This window comes from Candoia aspera, chromosome 10 (assembly GCF_035149785.1).
Source record: "Candoia aspera isolate rCanAsp1 chromosome 10, rCanAsp1.hap2, whole genome shotgun sequence".
In the NCBI taxonomy this organism is placed as follows: domain Eukaryota; kingdom Metazoa; phylum Chordata; class Lepidosauria; order Squamata; family Boidae; genus Candoia; species Candoia aspera.
In genome coordinates, this window is record NC_086162.1 from 8508553 (window position 1) to 8527106 (window position 18554).

The 18554-nt window shown below is 44.2% G+C and overlaps 1 protein-coding gene across 2 annotated transcripts in view; it reads right to left on the reverse strand.

The window, feature by feature from the left end:
* Nucleotides 1–18554, reverse strand: part of LOC134503352 (protein argonaute-1) — a 68048-nt gene that overhangs the window by 25776 nt on the left and 23718 nt on the right. Inside the window, exons 2-8 of one of the 2 annotated variants that reach the window (XM_063312134.1) lie at nt 11075–11264; nt 8620–8740; nt 7363–7544; nt 6793–6929; nt 5631–5765; nt 3503–3590; nt 1429–1576 (exon numbers count right to left, since the gene is read on the reverse strand). In XM_063312134.1, coding sequence (XP_063168204.1) covers nt 1429–1576; nt 3503–3590; nt 5631–5765; nt 6793–6929; nt 7363–7544; nt 8620–8740; nt 11075–11264 — 1001 coding nt within the window. The remainder of the gene's footprint in view (nt 1–1428; nt 1577–3502; nt 3591–5630; nt 5766–6792; nt 6930–7362; nt 7545–8619; nt 8741–11074; nt 11265–18554) is intronic. The other variant, XM_063312135.1, reaches the window with a different exon arrangement.

The window sequence follows — 18554 nt, forward strand, 5'->3', positions numbered from 1 at the left end:
CCCTGTACTCTTATATTCTGTATTTCATTCATTCTTATTCCTTGTTATGTATCTTATATTTACACTTACTACTTGTAAATTGACATATATGTATATTTACGTTCACATTTTAGGTTTGTATCGCGGTTTTCTGACCTTATGACTGGATAAAGTTATTTGATGTGATCCTAAAAGGCAGAGCAGCCACTCTGCCATACCCACTCTTCTCCCAGCTTTGACCAATTTCCTCAAGGGTCCAAACCAATTTGTCCTTTTTGGAAAGGAATTCCTTCAAGCTGGCACTACTACAGAGGAGATCCTGCCATTTAGAGCAACCAGATTCGCTTCCTATGGTGGAGGAAGTAGGTTCTTCTCTGCAGACAGCAATAGAAATGGAAGCTTGTACAGGTCCACATTAAAGAGGAATGATTTATCGTGCAGGTAGATGTGGGAGGATTTGACCTGGAAATTGAGTTCCCCAAAGATTCTGTGAGTGACTTCACTCATTTCAGTAAGTCGACTGCATTCGAGACAAGTGAGGGATCTCATTGGCCAATTTCCCAAGCCAGTGGCAGAGCCTGCATTTGAGGTCCAGACAGTCTCTCGGTCAGACACAGGAACTCCAATGAAAGTATGGTAAGGACCTTCCCTACACAATTTCTCAGCGTGTCTCTGTCATTCAGACCAGACAGCACAGAGCTAGACTGGCACATGGGCCAAGTGGGCATAAAGCAGCTGCTTCCTGTCTGCCATGGGTGCCCCACTTTGATCTGAAGACAATGGATAATGCCTCTGCTCTGCGCTCCATCTGGACAAGAAGCCAAGCCAGTTGCAAAGTTGGAATTCCAAGAGGGGCTTAGAGGGAGATTAGGAGCCCGCAGTGGGTTCGGGGGATTTTGACGAAGAAGCGAGGAGAGGTTTTAAAGAACCCCTCTTCTTCTTTTGTATGCCTTATCTTTTTAGTAAACAGAACTGAGGCCAAGGCTTGCATCTCATCGCTTGAGTAAGCAGTTCTGGGGCACAATATTTGTCTGGAAATTAGCATATACCAGTATTTTTCAGCCTTGCCAACTTGAAGATGGGTGGACTTCAACTCCCGGAATTCCCCAGCCAGCATGGCTGGCTGGGGAATTCCGGGAGTTGAAGTCCACCCATCTTCAAGCTGGCAAGGCTGAAAAACACTGGCATACACAAACCCCAATCAATACACTGGCATACACAAACACCAATCAGTATTATCTACAGTATTACAAGTGAATAAAACATTGCAGAAAAGCAGGTTTTTCAAAGCAAGAACACTCCAAAGCCTATACAAGATGCCGGGAGAGAGGACGATGGAAACGGTTAGAGCAAAACCCAATGCAATTGCACCAGCAGGTGCTGTACAGGCAGGATCCTCAACGCTCCCTGCCCACAACTACCCGCCCAACCCCACGCAGAAGTTTTTACCTCCAGAGGCAGATAGGTGTGCTTCTGCTCTTGACCGACTTGGAGACAGGGCAGGTGGGGGTACTTCAGCTGCAGGTTGTACTTCTGTTTGAAGTATTGCGCTACCGTGCATTCCACAGTCTGTCCGCTCTCCAGCTGCAAGGGGAACCTATACGAGAAGCAACCGGGCTGCCTCAGAGACCTGATGCCCTCAGCTGAAAACAGGTTTAGCCTCACTGCTCCAAGGTCTCTATACAGAGACCGACCAGGACACCCAAAGGACAGATCCTACATTGTGCTATCACAACACAAGCTCGCCTTTTATTTGCCTGACAAAACTGCACACACGGGCGTAACGGGCAGAGTTCCTGTTTCGATACAGGAAGTCGTTTTGCGACTGACTCGGACAGCGACCGTTCGCAGTTACGACAGTGATGAAGAAGGAACTTTGCGACCAATCCTCACACTTACAACCTTCACAGGTGCGTAAAGCAAAGGAAAGCTGATGGAAGATCGTTAAGCACCGTCGCGGTTTCACGCAGCAACTTCACTTAACGGCCAAGTTGCCAGTCCCAATTGTGATCGCTCAATGAGGACGACCTGTATGTGTTTCTTCACTTTAACCCCCTGCCGACACCCACGTCTCTGCTTTCACTATACAGGCAAACAGGCCATGCTGGGGTGTTGTGAGCAACTGTAGGAAAGGAACAGAGAAGAGGGAGCAGCGGGCGAATCTCTTGGCAGCTTATGTCAGAAACAGCAGCTCAGCCCAGGTGCAGAGAAATCTGGGAAAATGCCTCCCAAAGTATTCTAAGAGAATCTGCCTGAATTAACTCATTGTAAATAAGGCTGGGAAATTCCCCTTAAAGCTTCCAAAATTCATTATTTACTCCTAACTAGCAGTAAACAGACTTTCTTGAAGTCTGCGTAGTTCTTACTTCCTTGGTCTTTATTTATTTATTAAATTTATATACCACCCGACTCCCAATGGTTCTGGACGGTGTCACATGGGCATGCCGAAGCATAGCCATAACTGTCCGCACCGCTGCATTCCGGACTAGTTGAAGCTTCCAAGTGGTCTTCAAGGGTAGCTCCACGTGAAGGGCATTGCAATACTCAAGCCGTGAGGTGACCAGAGCATGAGTGACTGTCTGAAGGGCCCTGATCCAGGCAAGGGTGCAACTGACACATCAGATGAAGCTGTGCAAAGGCCTTCCTAGCCACAGCTGCCACCAGCTCATACAGCAAGAACTGTGGTCTAGGAAGACTCCAGATTGCATGCCATCCTTGAATGGGGAAGTGCAACCCTATCCATGGTAAAAGATGGAATAACCCCCAGAACCAGGTAGTCCCAAAATCCACAGCTACTCGGTCTTGGTGGGACTGAGTTGGAGACGGTTCCCCTCCATCCAGACCTGCACGGCCTTTTTTGGTTGTATTATATTAAGCAATGATCACTAACAACAAATAAATTTATATTCATTTATTCTGGCACTTCTATCTAGGCCTATCTCTTTAATTTAAAATTTTAATAAGCATTGAACTAGAACTCAAATAGTTTACCACCTCTGTATTTCACCAATTTCGCAGTCATTTTTCTGACAGATTTAATAACTTCAATAAACTTTAAATTAGTTTTGTGTCCTTTAGATCTCTTCTAACATCTTGCCATTTTATTGATCCAATATTTTAGCTCATTTGATTTTAATGGCCTTATAAAATTGTCCACAATTCTGGTCACTGACCATAATAAAGACTGGATTGATTGGTACTGGAACACTCAAATTATTCTAAACCCAGAATTAAACAGCTTAACCTTTGTTTCCATAGATTTCAACCCAAAGGCCTGAGCTGTTAATAGAATCATTTTGGTCTGCCTGAAGAACTATATGAAGCAATCTTATAAAACAAAAGTAAATGAAAATTTTGATTTTATATTCCCTCTCCACTTCCATTTTTCAATTTTAACAAGGACTGCATCCATCGGTGGCTGGATATTATTCATTTTAAGAAACAGGATGTTTCCAAAACCGGGAGCTTTTTTCAATACAGACACCCCTGAATGGTCTCCATTTCTTCCCAGCTCCTGCCTTACGTTTGGTGACTAGCTGGACGCCGAGTAACATTACACACACGGTATTTCCTCTTCATTTGTCCACAGTGAGTAACTTCCACTTTCAAACCTAGTGAAAGAGAAGATCACAAGGAATTGTAGTTTTTGTTCCATTCAAAGCTACCGCCCTCCTTCCATTCTACTTTAGTTACTATATTTTAGTTCATAAGATTCTCAGTTAAAATTATACAGTGAGTATTTAATGAACAGAAGTTGTAGGGCACTGATCTCAGCAATTAAAAATACCTATTTTATTTAGAGATCCATTCTTGCACGAATCTCTGAAGTTACTGTTTTCCATTACTGGAATATCTCACAAATCGATCATTTCTTAATAATTTTTATATTTAACATACTCTCCTCAATACCTAATGGCAATCATTATCATTACTACATGGATTTTATGTATATATAAAAACTGGAATATGACAGCAAAGTTGTCAGAAAGTTATCGGATTCCATTCGTTGATAGAATTAGAAATTTTAAAAAATCATTTCATGTTTATTTTACAATCTGCACACTACAGATTTAAAGAAAATATTTTTATTTTGGAATTCATATTGCTCGTGAATTGTTTCAGTATAAACAAGAAATAACTAAGCGATTGTACAGTACACTCCACCTAGAGTTCATTTCAGACTGAGATGGTAAATAAATCCCCCAAATAATTAAGTATCAGTTTTTAAAAAACAATCAGTCCAACTCCTAACATGCTTATTTGGGGCGGGGGGATCAAATGTTCCTCAGCCTCCAAAGGCACTTTCCAAAAAAGCTTTGAGGGGAAAATATGCTTGTGAAAAAGCCACAGGACTGGGCTATAAGCTTTCTGAAAGCTATGGGTTCCACAGGATCAGACACACTATCAAAAAAGGCTTGCTGACTTCAAAACAAATCAACCTTAATTTTTATTTTAATCAAAGGTCATTCCAGCACCCACTTAAAAAGAAACAGATGGAACATGAACCGGTGGAGAAGAAAAAATAAGGGGAATCAGGGAACATTCCTGCATTTCTGGTTGACATGCAAGTGGGGAGGGGCAGAACAAGCACTGGGTATGGCAGGAGCCACAGCTAATTCTCTTTCATACAGGTAGTCCTCGCTTAATGACCACAATTGGGATGGGAATTTTAGTTGCTAAGCGAAGCAGTCATTAAGCAAATCCAACCTGATTTTATGACTTTTTCTGCAGTGGTCGTTAAGCGAATCTACCACAGGCGTTAGGTGAACCACATGGTCATTAGCGAATCATGCGGTTCCCCACTGATTTTGCTTGCCAGAAGCTGGCCGGTAATGTCAAAAATGGCGATCATGTGGCACTGTGACAGTCATAAATGTGAACTGGTTGCCAAGCACCCAAATTGTGATCACGTGACTGGGGAGGGGAAAGAGAGAGAGAGACTGCAACAGTCGTAAGTGTGAGGACTGGTCGCAAGCCAGTTTTTTCAGCACCGTCCTAAGTCCAAACCGTCACTAAATGAATGGTTGTTAAGCAAGGATTACCTGTACATATAACCCTCTACTATCTACCTCAGCTCACTTGTTTTCACACAGATGCCTCCCCATTCAAGCACAAACCCACATAATTTCCTCCCCCATCCACCCACCGCCAACAAGTTTAAGAGAATAAGCTTCCACTGGTGCCAATCATTAAACGGGAAAGAAGAAAGGCTGTGGCTTGGAAGAGCTCCATTGCTGCACTAAAACTATGTCTACCTATGAGAGGAAAGCCTGGAAGAAGCTGGTGTAAATCTTGACGCCTTGGGTGGGGTTCCAAGAATTGCAGAGAACACCCTTTCCCCTCGCTCCCTTCTTTGCAAAAATGCAAGGAGAATCTGCAGCTCTAAGTTTGCCCCAGACACCAGCCATTCTTGTTTCAAAGCTCTCGCCATGGCTCTAAGAATCAGAAACAATGCTGCTGCTGCTGCTGCTGCTCCTCAATAATTCAAGTTTTATGCAAGACCAAGGAAACACCAAGCAGAAGTCTCAGCTGGAATACTGTATCTTTCATTGATTGATTGATTGGGGGCATTCGAGTCAGCCTTGACTCCTGGTGACTGCCTGGCCAAGCCCCTGCAGTTTCCTCTGAAACCTCCTGCCCTCATTATTTACCCTTGATTTCCTTCGTGAACCGAACTCTCTGGGAGTCGGTCAGAGGCTTTGGCTGCTCGTCAATATTCCGGATGTCCAGGACTTCACACATGAACTCAATCACCGGCTGGGCCTTGTAGAACGCAGTTGCAGACACTGGGTGGGGTGAGCAGAGAAGGGTGCAGGTGAATCACAGCAGGGATTATTTCTTGCAACCGTTTAAATGCCATCGTTAAGACTAACCAAACAGGCAAAGTCCACAGTTACTCTTGGCTTTTGCAGTGTCTACAATTTTATCATTCCTATCCAAACACTTACGTCTCAGCTCCCTAATTCTCTTGCTACGCCTTTTCAAGTTCTCAATACCAACAATATGCTCTCAATGAAAACCCTTCCTACAGGTGCTTAATATTTTTGATTATTTATTTTAATAACAGATGCATAATTTATTCTTCCGTAATGTGAATGGCTATGGAACCAAAGCCTACTCTCTAACTTCTAGCGGGTCTAACCAACCATATATTCTGAAATCCATCAGGGTGGCTTATCCCTTTTTAACCACGAGTCCTACAAATGTCTTTTTCCCCCCAAAATAAGGGATGACATTTGAGACTCTTTAAGAAGTCCAACTTTTTTTTTTGCTCTCACGGGACTGAAGCACACATACAACTTGACTGACAGATCAAAACCAAGAACTTTACCCCGAAGCACTCTAAAAATACATATTAAAAGCTTTATGAACCTTCCAAAGAACACGAAATGTTACTGATGTTGCTTAATTAAATGCTTTTTCCTCCACTCTTTGCAGAAATTCCTCCCAAAGGTTTTTAGTGAGACCTTTACCAAGCTGCCAAACAACTTTGGGTTGAGACTATCAAGATAAAACATTGCAATACAACCTGAAATATGAGGTGGTCCAGTGCAGCGTCCCCCCATCCAGCACTCCCTAGATGTGTTGGATTTTGCTCATTGGGAGTTATGGAAATGGATGTCTAGCAGTGTTTCTCAACCTCAGCAGCTTTAAGATGTGTGGACTTCAACTCCCAGAATTCCCCAACCAGCTTGGCTGGCTGGGGATTCTGGGAGTTGAAGTCCACACAACTGAAAGTTGCTGAGGTTGAGAAACACTGCTTTAGAGCTCTAGAAGGTATTACTTCTAACAGAGATGTGTAAGTATTATTACCATCTATATTGAGCATCATCTTCCACATGGCAGGTCTGACGGACTGATGGAAGCCAAACCAGACCTCCCGACCTCCTCCCAGGGGGTGATAGTATCCTTCAGGGGGAGAGAAGAAGGAACGCCCCACTGGGGTGTACCTGGGAAGGCCATAAGAAACGAGGAACATTAGTCCATGTTACATTCTCATGAAGACCCACAACAACTTTGATCTAGATTGAGGCACAACCGAATCAATATTTTTCTCAGTTCTTTTAAGAGGATGCAAAACCCAGATCCTGTCTCCATAGCTAGAAATTATTACAACATTTATATAACACCTGTGGGTTATATTTGTCATATTTCAGTGAAATGTATACATGAGAACTCTTATTTTGTCCTCTCCTGGGAAATGATCTTCTGAAGAGGATTTTGATCTCTATTCTTGGGGTCCCCCAAAATTACAACCTGAGAAGAGCCACGTTAGGTCAATGGATCATCAAACGTGAGTAACTGTAACAGACGCGTCCCAAGCTAATTATGAACACCTTCTTGGCATTCATTTTTCAAAAACACCAAAGAACCAAATTTTACCTCATGGAAGCCAGGTGTCTCATGGCAACATCAAGGGCCTGGACAGATTCCAAAGGAACAGGGATCTGCCCGCTCACCAGAGCTTCATGGAGCATCCGCCAGCTCACAATGGCCATCCACTTAATAGAGACCTTGAAGATCCGGTCTTTGCCTTCCCCGGGAATTGTCACCTCAAAGTCAACCTGCAATGCAGCAAGGAAACAAGACTAACCCTTGGACTTTTGTCTCCCTGCTCTTAATCCAAAAGTTTAAATTGCTCTTGCTACTCTGCAGATTCCTGGAACAACCCAAACTTTAAACCTAGAACTCTTAAAAAATAGAAAACCTGTTCATTCTGAATCACTGCCATGTGCTGCAAACGAAAGACAAACAAGGAAGCATAACATTTATGCTAATATTTATTTGTTAGATTCCTCCCCCACCTTTCCTCCTTTGATTTTCTCCACACAACCACCCTGTGAGGTAAGTGGGGCTGAGAGTGAGTGGGCTCATCCAAAGTCATCTAGTGGGTTTCCATGGCTGGGTGGGTCAACCTACAGTAGTCCTACTTCAGTATCTTAGCCATTACACCACCCTGGCTGGGACTCCACATGTGTATATATATAGGTAGTCCTCGCTTAACCATCACAATTGGGACCAGAATTTCAGTTGCTAAGCGAAGCGGTCATTAAGCAAATCCGACCCAATTTTACGACCTTTTTGCAGTAGTTGTGAAGCGAATCATGCAGTTCCCCATTGATTTTGCTTGCCAGACGCCAGCCAGGAAGGTCAAAAATGGCAATCATGTGACCACTAGAATCACATTACCACGGGACACAGGTCATAATGCAAACCAGTTGCCAAGTGCTCAGGTTGTGATCATGTGACCGCGCGGACGCTGTGACAGTCATAAATGTGAGGACCGATCGCAAGTCGGGTTTTTCGTCACCGTCGTAAGTCCGAACCATCACTAAATGAATGCTTGTTAAGCAAGGACTACCTGTATATTTCTTGCTTTCAAAAGAACACTAAGAGCTATCTCATCCTCTTTTTTTCTAATGGTGTCTAAAACATTTTGAATTCATAACTTTTTGAGTTCGAAACAGGCTTTTCCAAACTTATAGAAGTGTTCTGACCATACCAGAAATATTTTGAGCTTGACATGGCCATTTCAAGCTCCAGTATATTCGGAATAGAGGTGGGACGCTTCTTGTACTGCCAGGACAACCCATTCCGAAGCTAAAATGTTTTGCACTCCCCTGCCTTGCATCTCCTTACCCTTTCATTCCCAATAGGCAGAGCAGTGACAGTATAGATGTTCTTCTTTCCATCGTACACAGGCTTCCGGTCTCCAAAGATCTGAGGTTTGAAGTGTTGTACCATATATTCCACAACCTCCCTGCAAAAAAAAAGAAAAAAAGAAAAGCAACAGACAGACATCGGACAGGGAGAGGAGGAAAGAAAAAGAAGCAGCTAGAAAGACAGACTTGAGGATAATTCTGCTAGGACACCAAAGTGATGAGACCTGGATTGTGGGGCAGCCACCTGAGAGTCAGAGGAAAAATCCACTATTTCTCAAGTCACGGGTTACCAGGGAGAAACTGAGAAACTAAACCAGGTTGAACACAATTGCCTGTTGTGCATGAAATTGGCTAGGCTAAGACCAAAGAAATTTGTTTAATCTTCAGGGTCTGCACTGCCGACCAGTCATATGGACGGATGCTGCATTTCCCTGGCAAGGCATGGCCACTGAGGCATGCTCTTTTGACTGGGGCTGGCTTGCAGGCCAAAGCCCTGCCACTGAAGAATTTAGTTTCTTTAAGAAGTTTGGCTTGTTTCAGAAAGAGAGAAATATCCCTATGTGGCTGCAAAGGTTAGCCTGAAAAGATTGCTTGGACGGAAAAAAGGCCCGAACAAGAGTAAAACTTAAGACTATTGAAAAAGGTGTAACAAATATGAAATAACTAGTGAGGCTGAACCTTTAATGTATTTACAGGCAGTCCTCGACTTACAACAATTGGGACTCGAACTTCAGTCACTAAGTGATGCGGTTGTTAAGTGAGGCATCACATGACCACACCCGATTTTACGACCTTTTGCCATGGTCGTTAAGCGAATCACATGGTCATGAAGTGAATCTGGCCTCCCCCAATGACTCTGCTTGTTAGAAGCCGGCTGGGAAGGTCACAAATGGCTATCACGTGACCCTAGGATGCTGCAACCATTGTAAATACATGCCAGCTGCCAAGCACCCGAATCTTGATCATGTGACCGCGGATATGCTCTAACGGTTGTAAGGGCTAGAACTGGTCAAGTCACTTTTTTCCACTGCCATCCTAACTCTGAACAGTCGCTAAACGAATCGTCGTAAGTTGAGGACTAAGTTGCAACATTCTTCCCCCACTCATAGTCCACCTCTAGAGGTTGTTTGTTTGTTTGTTTGTTTGTTTGTTTTTCAGATTTGTTATCACTGCCCATCTCCCCCGAAAAGGGGACCAGTCATAGGTTTTCCGTCTCTGGAGGTTTTTAAGAAGAGGTTAGACGGTCACCTCCCACTTCACCTCTCCCCTTGATTTTTCTGAACATTGCAAAAGGTTGACTAGATGGTCCTTGGCACCCCAAGGGGTGTCCAAAACATCAAAAGGGTATGCAACTTACATCATGCAGTTGCAGCTGCCCTCTTGCCTTTTTGGACTCCCCCATTTTCCAGACATTGCTGGCTGGGGAACTCTGGGAGTTGAAGTCCACGCATCTTAAAGTTGCCAAGGTTGAGAAACCCTGGGATAGAGTCTTTCCGAATGTGGGGAATCTCTTCTTCCCAGGTTTCCTGCCACCTGGACTGAGTCGCCGTTTATGAGATAAGCTGCCAACGGACTCACCTTCCATCTCTCGGCTGTTTATGTCTAATCTCCCTTCCGTTCCTTTCCCAGCCTCCCTACAAGCTCTCACAGGACTTGATGGAGGAAGGCAGATTAAGGCAAATGTACTAAAAATAAAAGCGGTTTGATGGTAGAACGGTCGACACTAGGGGAACTGACGAGCCCTGGCTGGAACACATCCAGTCACGGAACGTGCCCACGAGAGGCACTTTCAGTTAGATTCCTGCACTGAGCAGGGGGTTGGAATCAAAGACGTCCGAGGCCCTTCCAACTGTAGGGCTTCAGAAAGCTGTGAGAAGCTTCACCCTTTAGCATGGGCGCCTTTCACATCTCTGACCCTCCCAAGTTTAAGACTACAGGAAGAAGGGTGTTTAAATGGCAGCCCAACTATCCAAGAGCTGCTATTTTAAAAGCCTGGGACCCCAGCCAACTCCACCCAGCTGCTGTAAACTGACCGGGGATGAAGATCAAGGCTCTGTTTTCTCCTGAGCCGCCAAGGCATGACCGGAGATGATGAGGGAGGAGAAGAGACATATAACACCCTGCTTAACAGGAGAGGGGGCACTGAAGAATTCATCTGACTCCCAGCCAGCCTAAGCAAGGGGAGCGGTTACGATCATAGCAAAGTTGAACCATGCCAAGTAGCCAGGTAGGCTGAAGCAGCTCTGCCAAGGAATGAGGCTTCTCAAAACGTGCCAACAGATAGGAAGAAATGGTTCTACATGCTTTTCTCTCTTCCTGCCCCCTCCCAGCCCGCAGGTTCTTCCTCTAGAAGATGAGGAACATGTTCACCTGAGGTTTGTAGTGAGGGCTAGAGGGAAGAAGAAATGGCCAAATGCTAATACTTGCCTTACCTGTTGACTCTGCGTGGACACTTGTCTGGCTTGATGTCAACTTCATAGTGATAGACATCAATTTTGGGAATGTCTACTTCAAAGTAGTTGGCCAAGAGTTTGATGGGCTTCCCAACAGTTCCTATCCCAGGCCGGCGAGGAGCTTGAAATACCTGCTGGAGGGGTGGCAGGTAAGTGCCTGCAGCAGCTGCTAAACAAACAAAAATGGGAAGTGGAGGAAAGAGAGAGATGTGAGAACCCAGCAGCTGAAAAACATTTTAGAGCTTCTAGAACATTCCACAAACAGCACACGGCTCAGTACAGAAAAGGTGTCTCCAATCACCTTTCTTTGTGTGCACCAGACTTCCTGCCCCAGCTAATTTTTGAAGAAAAGAAAAGAAAACCTCTTAAATTGAACAGGAAGTTGGAATCTTGCAAAGCAAACCACCAACTTTTAGCATCGTATGTGTCTGCAGAAACACTTTTGAGTCTCGTAAGGTCCCAGAGGGTGATAGAGAGCTCCTTGGGATTAGTTTGCCTCCTGGTCAGCAGGTGCTTTGCGACTGACCAAGTCTGCCATTGTAAATATGCAAACCTCCCATGGCAGCCACTTTGCCAGCATGTCTACCAGATGCTCTCAAAAATGACTTTGTGTTATATGTACACCAAGCCACCAGGGCTTACTTAACAAAGTATGTCTTATTGTGATCTGAACACCCAAACTTAACATTATAATCCATACAGCATTCCTAATAAACTCAGCAAATAGTATTTTTGTATTTCATATACGAATGGGAACTGAAGTTGTAACTGGCTTGCACAGGATGACCTACCAAGGACTTGGCTAAGGCAAAATTTGAAAATGGACCTTCTTTCTCGTTTCTTGCTTGGACATTCAGGCTTCGAGAGCAGCTGAGATCTTGGAAAGAGACACCGATACACACGGCCACAAAGACATTGGGTGCAACCACAGGAAAGAGGCTATAAGGCAGCATTTAAAACAAACAGGGCCATGGTTTTTGAAAGATGGTGGCAGATACAGATATACCACGATTATCAGCTGCACTCACACTTGGATCACTTTCTGGAAACAGAATCCAAAATAGAGATGTGCCCGTTATTCCTAAGCACCACTCCTGACACTAGCAGGATAGTCAGTTTACCAGAAGATTTTATTTTGTTTTTTCTTTCAGAAATGACAAGCCACCCTTCAATTTTTTTCCAAGGTCTCTTGGAAGTTATTTTCCTTGGAATCAACCTGGATCTGCCAAATAGGCCTCTTTCTCTAATAGGATGTGACACAGCCATTATCTACAGCAGTGTTTCTCAACCTGGGCAACTTTCAGATGTGTGGACTTCAACTCCCAGAATTCCCCAGCCAGCCAAGCTGGCTGGGGAATTCTGGGAGTTGAAGTCCACACATCTGAAAGTTGCCCAGGTTGAGAAACACTGATCTACAGAATTCAAAGACCACACTGTTTAGGACAGGCTGGTAGCAAAGGGCACCTTGAAATACTGTCCTTAAGAACCCCCATCAAATCTTTTGATAATAAATTGCCAAGATTTTGCACAAGATCCTAAGATTTCAGGCGACTTTTTAAATGTTTTTCTATCACTGGGGCACAGGGGTAGAGATGACCTTGTTTAAGCTATCTACTTGGATTTTCAAAAAGCTTTGGACAAAATTCCTCATCAAAGGCTCTCGAGCATACTTAACTGCCATAGGATAAGAGGATCCTTTTACAGATTGCTAATTGGTTTAAAAAAAAAACACCAGGAAACAAAAAGTAGGAATAAAGGGGGAATTTTCTCAATGGAGTGAAGTGATAAGTGAAGTTCCTAAGGAACAGTGTTGGGACTAGTGCTTTAAATGATCCTGTTTTAGGAACACTCAGAAAGTTGACCAAGTTTGTGGAAAGCACTAAGATATTCAGAGGAGCAAAAACCCCAAGGCGATTGTGAAAAGCTTCAGAAGGATCCCTTGCTAAACTATGTGAATGGCCAGCCAAATGGGAATGCACTTCAATTTAAGCAAATGTAAAATGATGCACATTGGGGGGAACCTCCCAACTTCACATAAAGACTGAGCTGCCTATAACTAACCAGGAAAAAGACCTGGGGGTCATAGTGGACAATTAATGAAGAGGTTATCTCAGTGTGAACTGGCTGTGAACATTCCACACTAAGAATTATTAGGAAAGAGAAAGGGGGTGAAAATAAAACTGCCAACATCATAACATCCTTAAAGAAAGGTACGGTACCACCTTTGAAAAAGGATGCAGTAGAGCTGCAGTAAGTACAAAAAAGGACAATCAACATTATTAAGGGGCTCACACCCATTCCTGATGAGAAAAGGAAAGAAGGGGATTCCTTAGTTCGGAATGTTTGCACAAAGAAGGAACTTGTCCACCCAGGGCATAACTAACTTGTGGAATTCGTTACTACAAGACATAGCGATCACCACTGACTTGGGTGGCTTTAAGAGGGGATTGGATATATTCATGGAGGACATGTCTATAAAAGACCCTTGGTCTTGACAATTAAGTGTTACCTCTAGGTGCCTCCAAATGTCATCTATAGAAGTGCCAGTTTGGTCTAGTGGTTAAAGTGCTGGGCTAGAAACCGGGAGACAGTGAGTTCTAGTCCCGCCTTAGGCACAAAAGCCGGCTGGGTGACCTTGGGCCAGTCCCTCTCTCTCAGCCCAAGAGCCAATCAGGCGTGGTAGGAGAGTTCTAGTCCCGCCTTAGGCACAAAAGCCGGCTGGGTGACCTTGGGCCAGTCCCTCTCTCTCAGCCCAAGAGCCAATCAGGCGTGGTAGGAGAGTTCTAGTCCCGCCTTAGGCACAAAAGCCGGCTGGGTGACTTTGGGCCAGTCCCCCTCTCTCAGCCCAAGAGCCAATCAGGCGTGGTATGAGAGTTCTAGTCCCGCCTTAGGCAGGAAAGTCGGCTGGGTGACCTTGGGCCAGTCCCTCTCTCTCGGCCCAACCCACCTCACAGGGTCGTTGTGGGGAAATTAGGAGGAGGAAGGAGTATTAGGTATGTTCCCCACCTTGAGTTATTTATAAAAATAATAAAGGCAAGATAGAAAATAAAATTTAAAAAAAAAGAAAAAACAGGAACAGGAGAAGTTCTGCGTCCACGTCTGTCTGCAAGCACTCCAGAGGCAACAGGTTGCCATAACACCAAACAAAATGCAGGACTAGGATGTAATCCAGGAGAGCTATGCTTGTTTTATGTGTTATTATTCTGTCAAACCCCTATTTTTTCATGCCAACTGGCTTTTTTCCTAAGTTTATTGAAATTAAATGTCATCCCACGTTGATTCTCCTATAAAGTATTTCTGGAGAAAGCTACATAACTCCTACGTCTTCTTGATCAATTTATTTTCCTTGTTACTACATCGGAAAACCAAGCTTGTAGGACAAGCAGTGTTCAAACCACATTTTAGCTTTTCTTTTTTTTTTAAGCGAACTGGGCCAATGTAATTAGTTCATGATTCAGTGTATTGTACGAACTCAAAAAATTGAATGGGCTTAAGTTACCCACGGATAAGACACGATGTGCAGAGAAACCCTACCTCCACGGCAAAAGATACGTTTTGCATAAAAGGTGTTTAGCGTCAATCTGTCCCCTCTGGGTAGCAATGGGGAAGATTCTACTCTAAAAGCTTCAGTGTCGATTAAGTGTAGACCAACCAGGCTTTCCAGATGTTGCTGCCTGTGACACCAATGTTGAGGAAAGTTAGGAATTGTAGCTCAGCCACATCTAAAGGACAACCCAGTGTAGGTCATCTTGATTTGGAGCGCCAATCTGATGCAAGGTGAAAGTAGCTCCTTCGTGTTCATCCCTACTGATTTTGTAATTGCCATCCGACCTTACTTTGCTTATCTCTACTGTATTTTTAAAAATGCACGTTCAAAAAAACCACAGCAGCGGTGATAAGCGGAGAAAGGAGAGATTACTTCCTGCTACCAGTAATCCTCAAAGAGCGTGCAGCTAATAAACAAACCTGCACCTTGCAACATCCGCCTTCAGTCTCAAGCTGCCTATAAATTCCCGGAGAAATGTTATCCAACGCAACATTTTATTACCATGGCCTTCAGGTGAGAAGGCTTCCTGAAGCCCAGATGCTGACCCAGACCAGGATACATGGATATACAAGACTGAATTTGAATAAGTTTTAACTAAACAAATCAATTTTGGTGCTTGGTACATTGCACTGAATCATAAACAAACCAAAGAGTGTGCAGGTAGCCAGTCAAGTGTGGCACAAGCACAGAGGGGCTGGGGGACAGTGCGCAGGTGGGGAAGACTTACCTGAGTAGCTTGCGACCTTCCCTGCCGGCTTCCCCACTGACTTTCTGGGGAAGCCGGCGGGGAAGGTTGCAAAGGGCAATCACGTAATTGTATGGCGCTGCAACCGGTTGTAAGTGCGAACCAGTTGTCAAGCACACAGATTGCAATCCCGGGGGTATTGGGACAGCCAGAACTCCAAGGACCGGTTGTAACCACTATTTGTTCAGCGCCACTGTAACTTCGAACAGTCGCTGAACGAATGGTTGTAAGTTGAGGACTCCCTGTACTCCCAAGGCAACTGGAAAAAGACTGCAGCCTAAGTCCTATAAGACATTTTTAGGTATTTTAAAAATACTTTTAACCAAAATACTAATTTTACAACACCCATATATATAGGAGCATACACACACACACATCTTATAAAAGGATCACAAAGTCAAACGTTACTATTGCCTTAATATTCCTTCCACATAATATATTCAACCAGTGGAGGACAGCTATACAGTAATTTCCCGGCTTGTTAGAAACTATCAAATCAGATATGTGAAAAAACAGTGTTGGCTTTTACTTCATCTAATGAAACCCAAGAGCATGGGTAAACCTTTTTGCTGGGGCAACAGTCCAGGCATTTTGAACCCAACTGTCCAGAGTCATAGTTCTCTTTTTCCAGTGCTAAGCTAGGGCCAGGCTTGCAGAAGTCAACAAAAATGCTACCAGATCTTTAGCCTGAATATCTGCATTGATCCCTATCTTCAACAGCACAAGCTGTAGATACAACTGTACAATTTTACTCATCTCCGAAAAAAAATCAGATCAGAAAGAGAAGACACTTAGCATCCCGGATGAAAATTCAGTTAGATACAGAAATGGTCAGGAGGTTGAAGAAAAGTGGCACATAGGAGGAACGGTCAAGTGAACTCCAAGTTTAGAATTCCAACCAGCCCGTTGCAAAGGAGCCGTTTTCCAGAAAAGGGGGCTGACCAGCATTGCTTTTAAAGCCAATTCTGCTCCATTCCCATGGATTTCCTAGGCAAGACCGTTCTCCCGGATGGCTCTTCACTAGGAAAAGACGTTCTCCTCTCCTCCTCCGTGCTCTTGGGGCCTCTGACTACGCTGCTGAACAATGGCCAAAGTTTAAACACATGATTTGCACTAGGGAACAACCAGGAGAAAAGTTGAGCTATAAGGACAGGCTTCTCAGAGGCTATTTTTAGGGCTGTCAAATCCACATGTGGTGCTATGAAAGACATAATGCATGCACCTTGTCAGCCTGCGAAACATGTGAGCGTAGAGTCCAGAAGGTTGAAGAATGACCACTCAGCACCAAATGAAGGGAAAAGGCACAAAGAATGGAACAGAACAAAGACTTACAACGGATAAATTCCAAGAAAAATGAAGTACAGTAGACCAAAACAGAAGGAAAGATCTCAGGCAAAGAACATTTAAAGATTGGGACTCCAAATGCTGGAAGTTAGTTGATACAGTCTAGAGCAGAGTTTCTCAACCATGGCAACTTGAAGACCGGTGGACTTCAACTCCCAGAATTCTGGGAGTTGAAGTCCACACATCTTCAAGTTGCCAAGGTTGAGAAACACTGCTCTAGAGACCTGGATTCATCCTAAAATGTTTCAAAGCTCCTAATCAAAGTAGAGACAAAGGGCATTTGGGAGACCCAGATGTTGGGACTGGACATGGGGACGGAGGAAACATGGTTCATATGAGAGCCATTTTGGTGTAGTGATTAAAGTGCTGGGCAGAAACCAGGAGACTGTCAATCCTAGTCCTTACTTAGGCCCAAAAGGCACTTGTGTGACTTTGGGGCAGTCACACTCTCGCAGCCCAACTCACCTCACAAGGTTGTTGTTGGGGGGAAAATAGGAGGCAAGAGTATTAGGAATGTAGGCTGCCTTGAGTTGACCAAAAACAAAAGCAAAATTAAAATCTAATGATATATATTTTTTAACCCGTTCAATTGTGTCTGGTTCTCGGAGACTGCCTAGACAAATCCCTGCAGTTTTCTTGGCCAGGTTTTTCAGACGTGGTTTGCCCTTGCCTCCTTCCTAGGGCTGAGAGAGAGAGGGACTGGCCCAGGATCACCCAGCTGACTTCATGCCCAAGGCAGGACTAGAACTCTCGGTCTCCCGGTTTCTAGCCCTTCACAACTGCACCAAACTGGCTCTCAGTTACAAGTAACTAACGTAAATATGACAGATTCCGACAAACTGTTTTTTTCAGGGCTCCCCCATCATATTACCAAACTCCAAACCTTTTGAGCATAAAGCATATACCTTATCCCACCCGAAAGATAATGCTTAAGTCTTAACACAGCAATAAAAAAGTGCCACTATTTTATTCTAAATGCCCTATAAGAAGGTATCTAACACACCAGTGGGAAGAGTTCTAATCCATTCCATTTCCCCTCCTGTTTTCTATCAAGAGGGTCTTTTTTAAATGTGAAGAAGCATTATGTAATGTGACTATTCCACCCAGAGGCAGTCAAAAGTCAAGAGGGCAGGCATGATTGTGCAATCCAAGCCCTGCTATTTTTTTACGTGCACTGCATGTAACACAGGGGTGGCACCTTGCCACGGATTCCACCTAAAGCTGGAAATGACATGACATGTACCAATTAGTTAATACACTGCACGTAGCCACGGTTTGCTGACAAGGCCAAAACTGGCCAGGTACTACACCATAAAATTTGTTTTTTTAATCTCAACTGTTGGGTTCACACAGGGATTAAGCCCAAGCTAACCAACAACCTTGCGGCTCCATGAATTAGCCCTTCCTCCCTTCCATCTATCCACTTCCAGGTATAAATCCAGACCAAACAGATGATTCAGAAAAGGGAAACTGGAAAGAAGAAAGCTTTCTCACTAGATCTTCCTGAAAGAAAGTGAGCTTGGAAGGAACAACTGCTGTCTCTTACGGTGTCTGATTATTGTCGGGCAATTTCAGACCATAATAGATTCTCCCTAATCATGCGCATCAGCTTCCCACCCTGCCCTTTCATCCACCGGCTTCCCCAGTGAATTGAATGAGAAATGCGTTCCCTTCCAAGGTCAGCAAGAGGCCAGCCTGCCCCACCTTCTGTTCCTGTCCCCCCTTCACCCCACGCAGGATTGCTTCTCCATGGACCAAACATGATTTACAAGCTTTAGCAAGGATGGCCAAACACAGAGAGAGAATGGGAGGCCAAGCAGAAA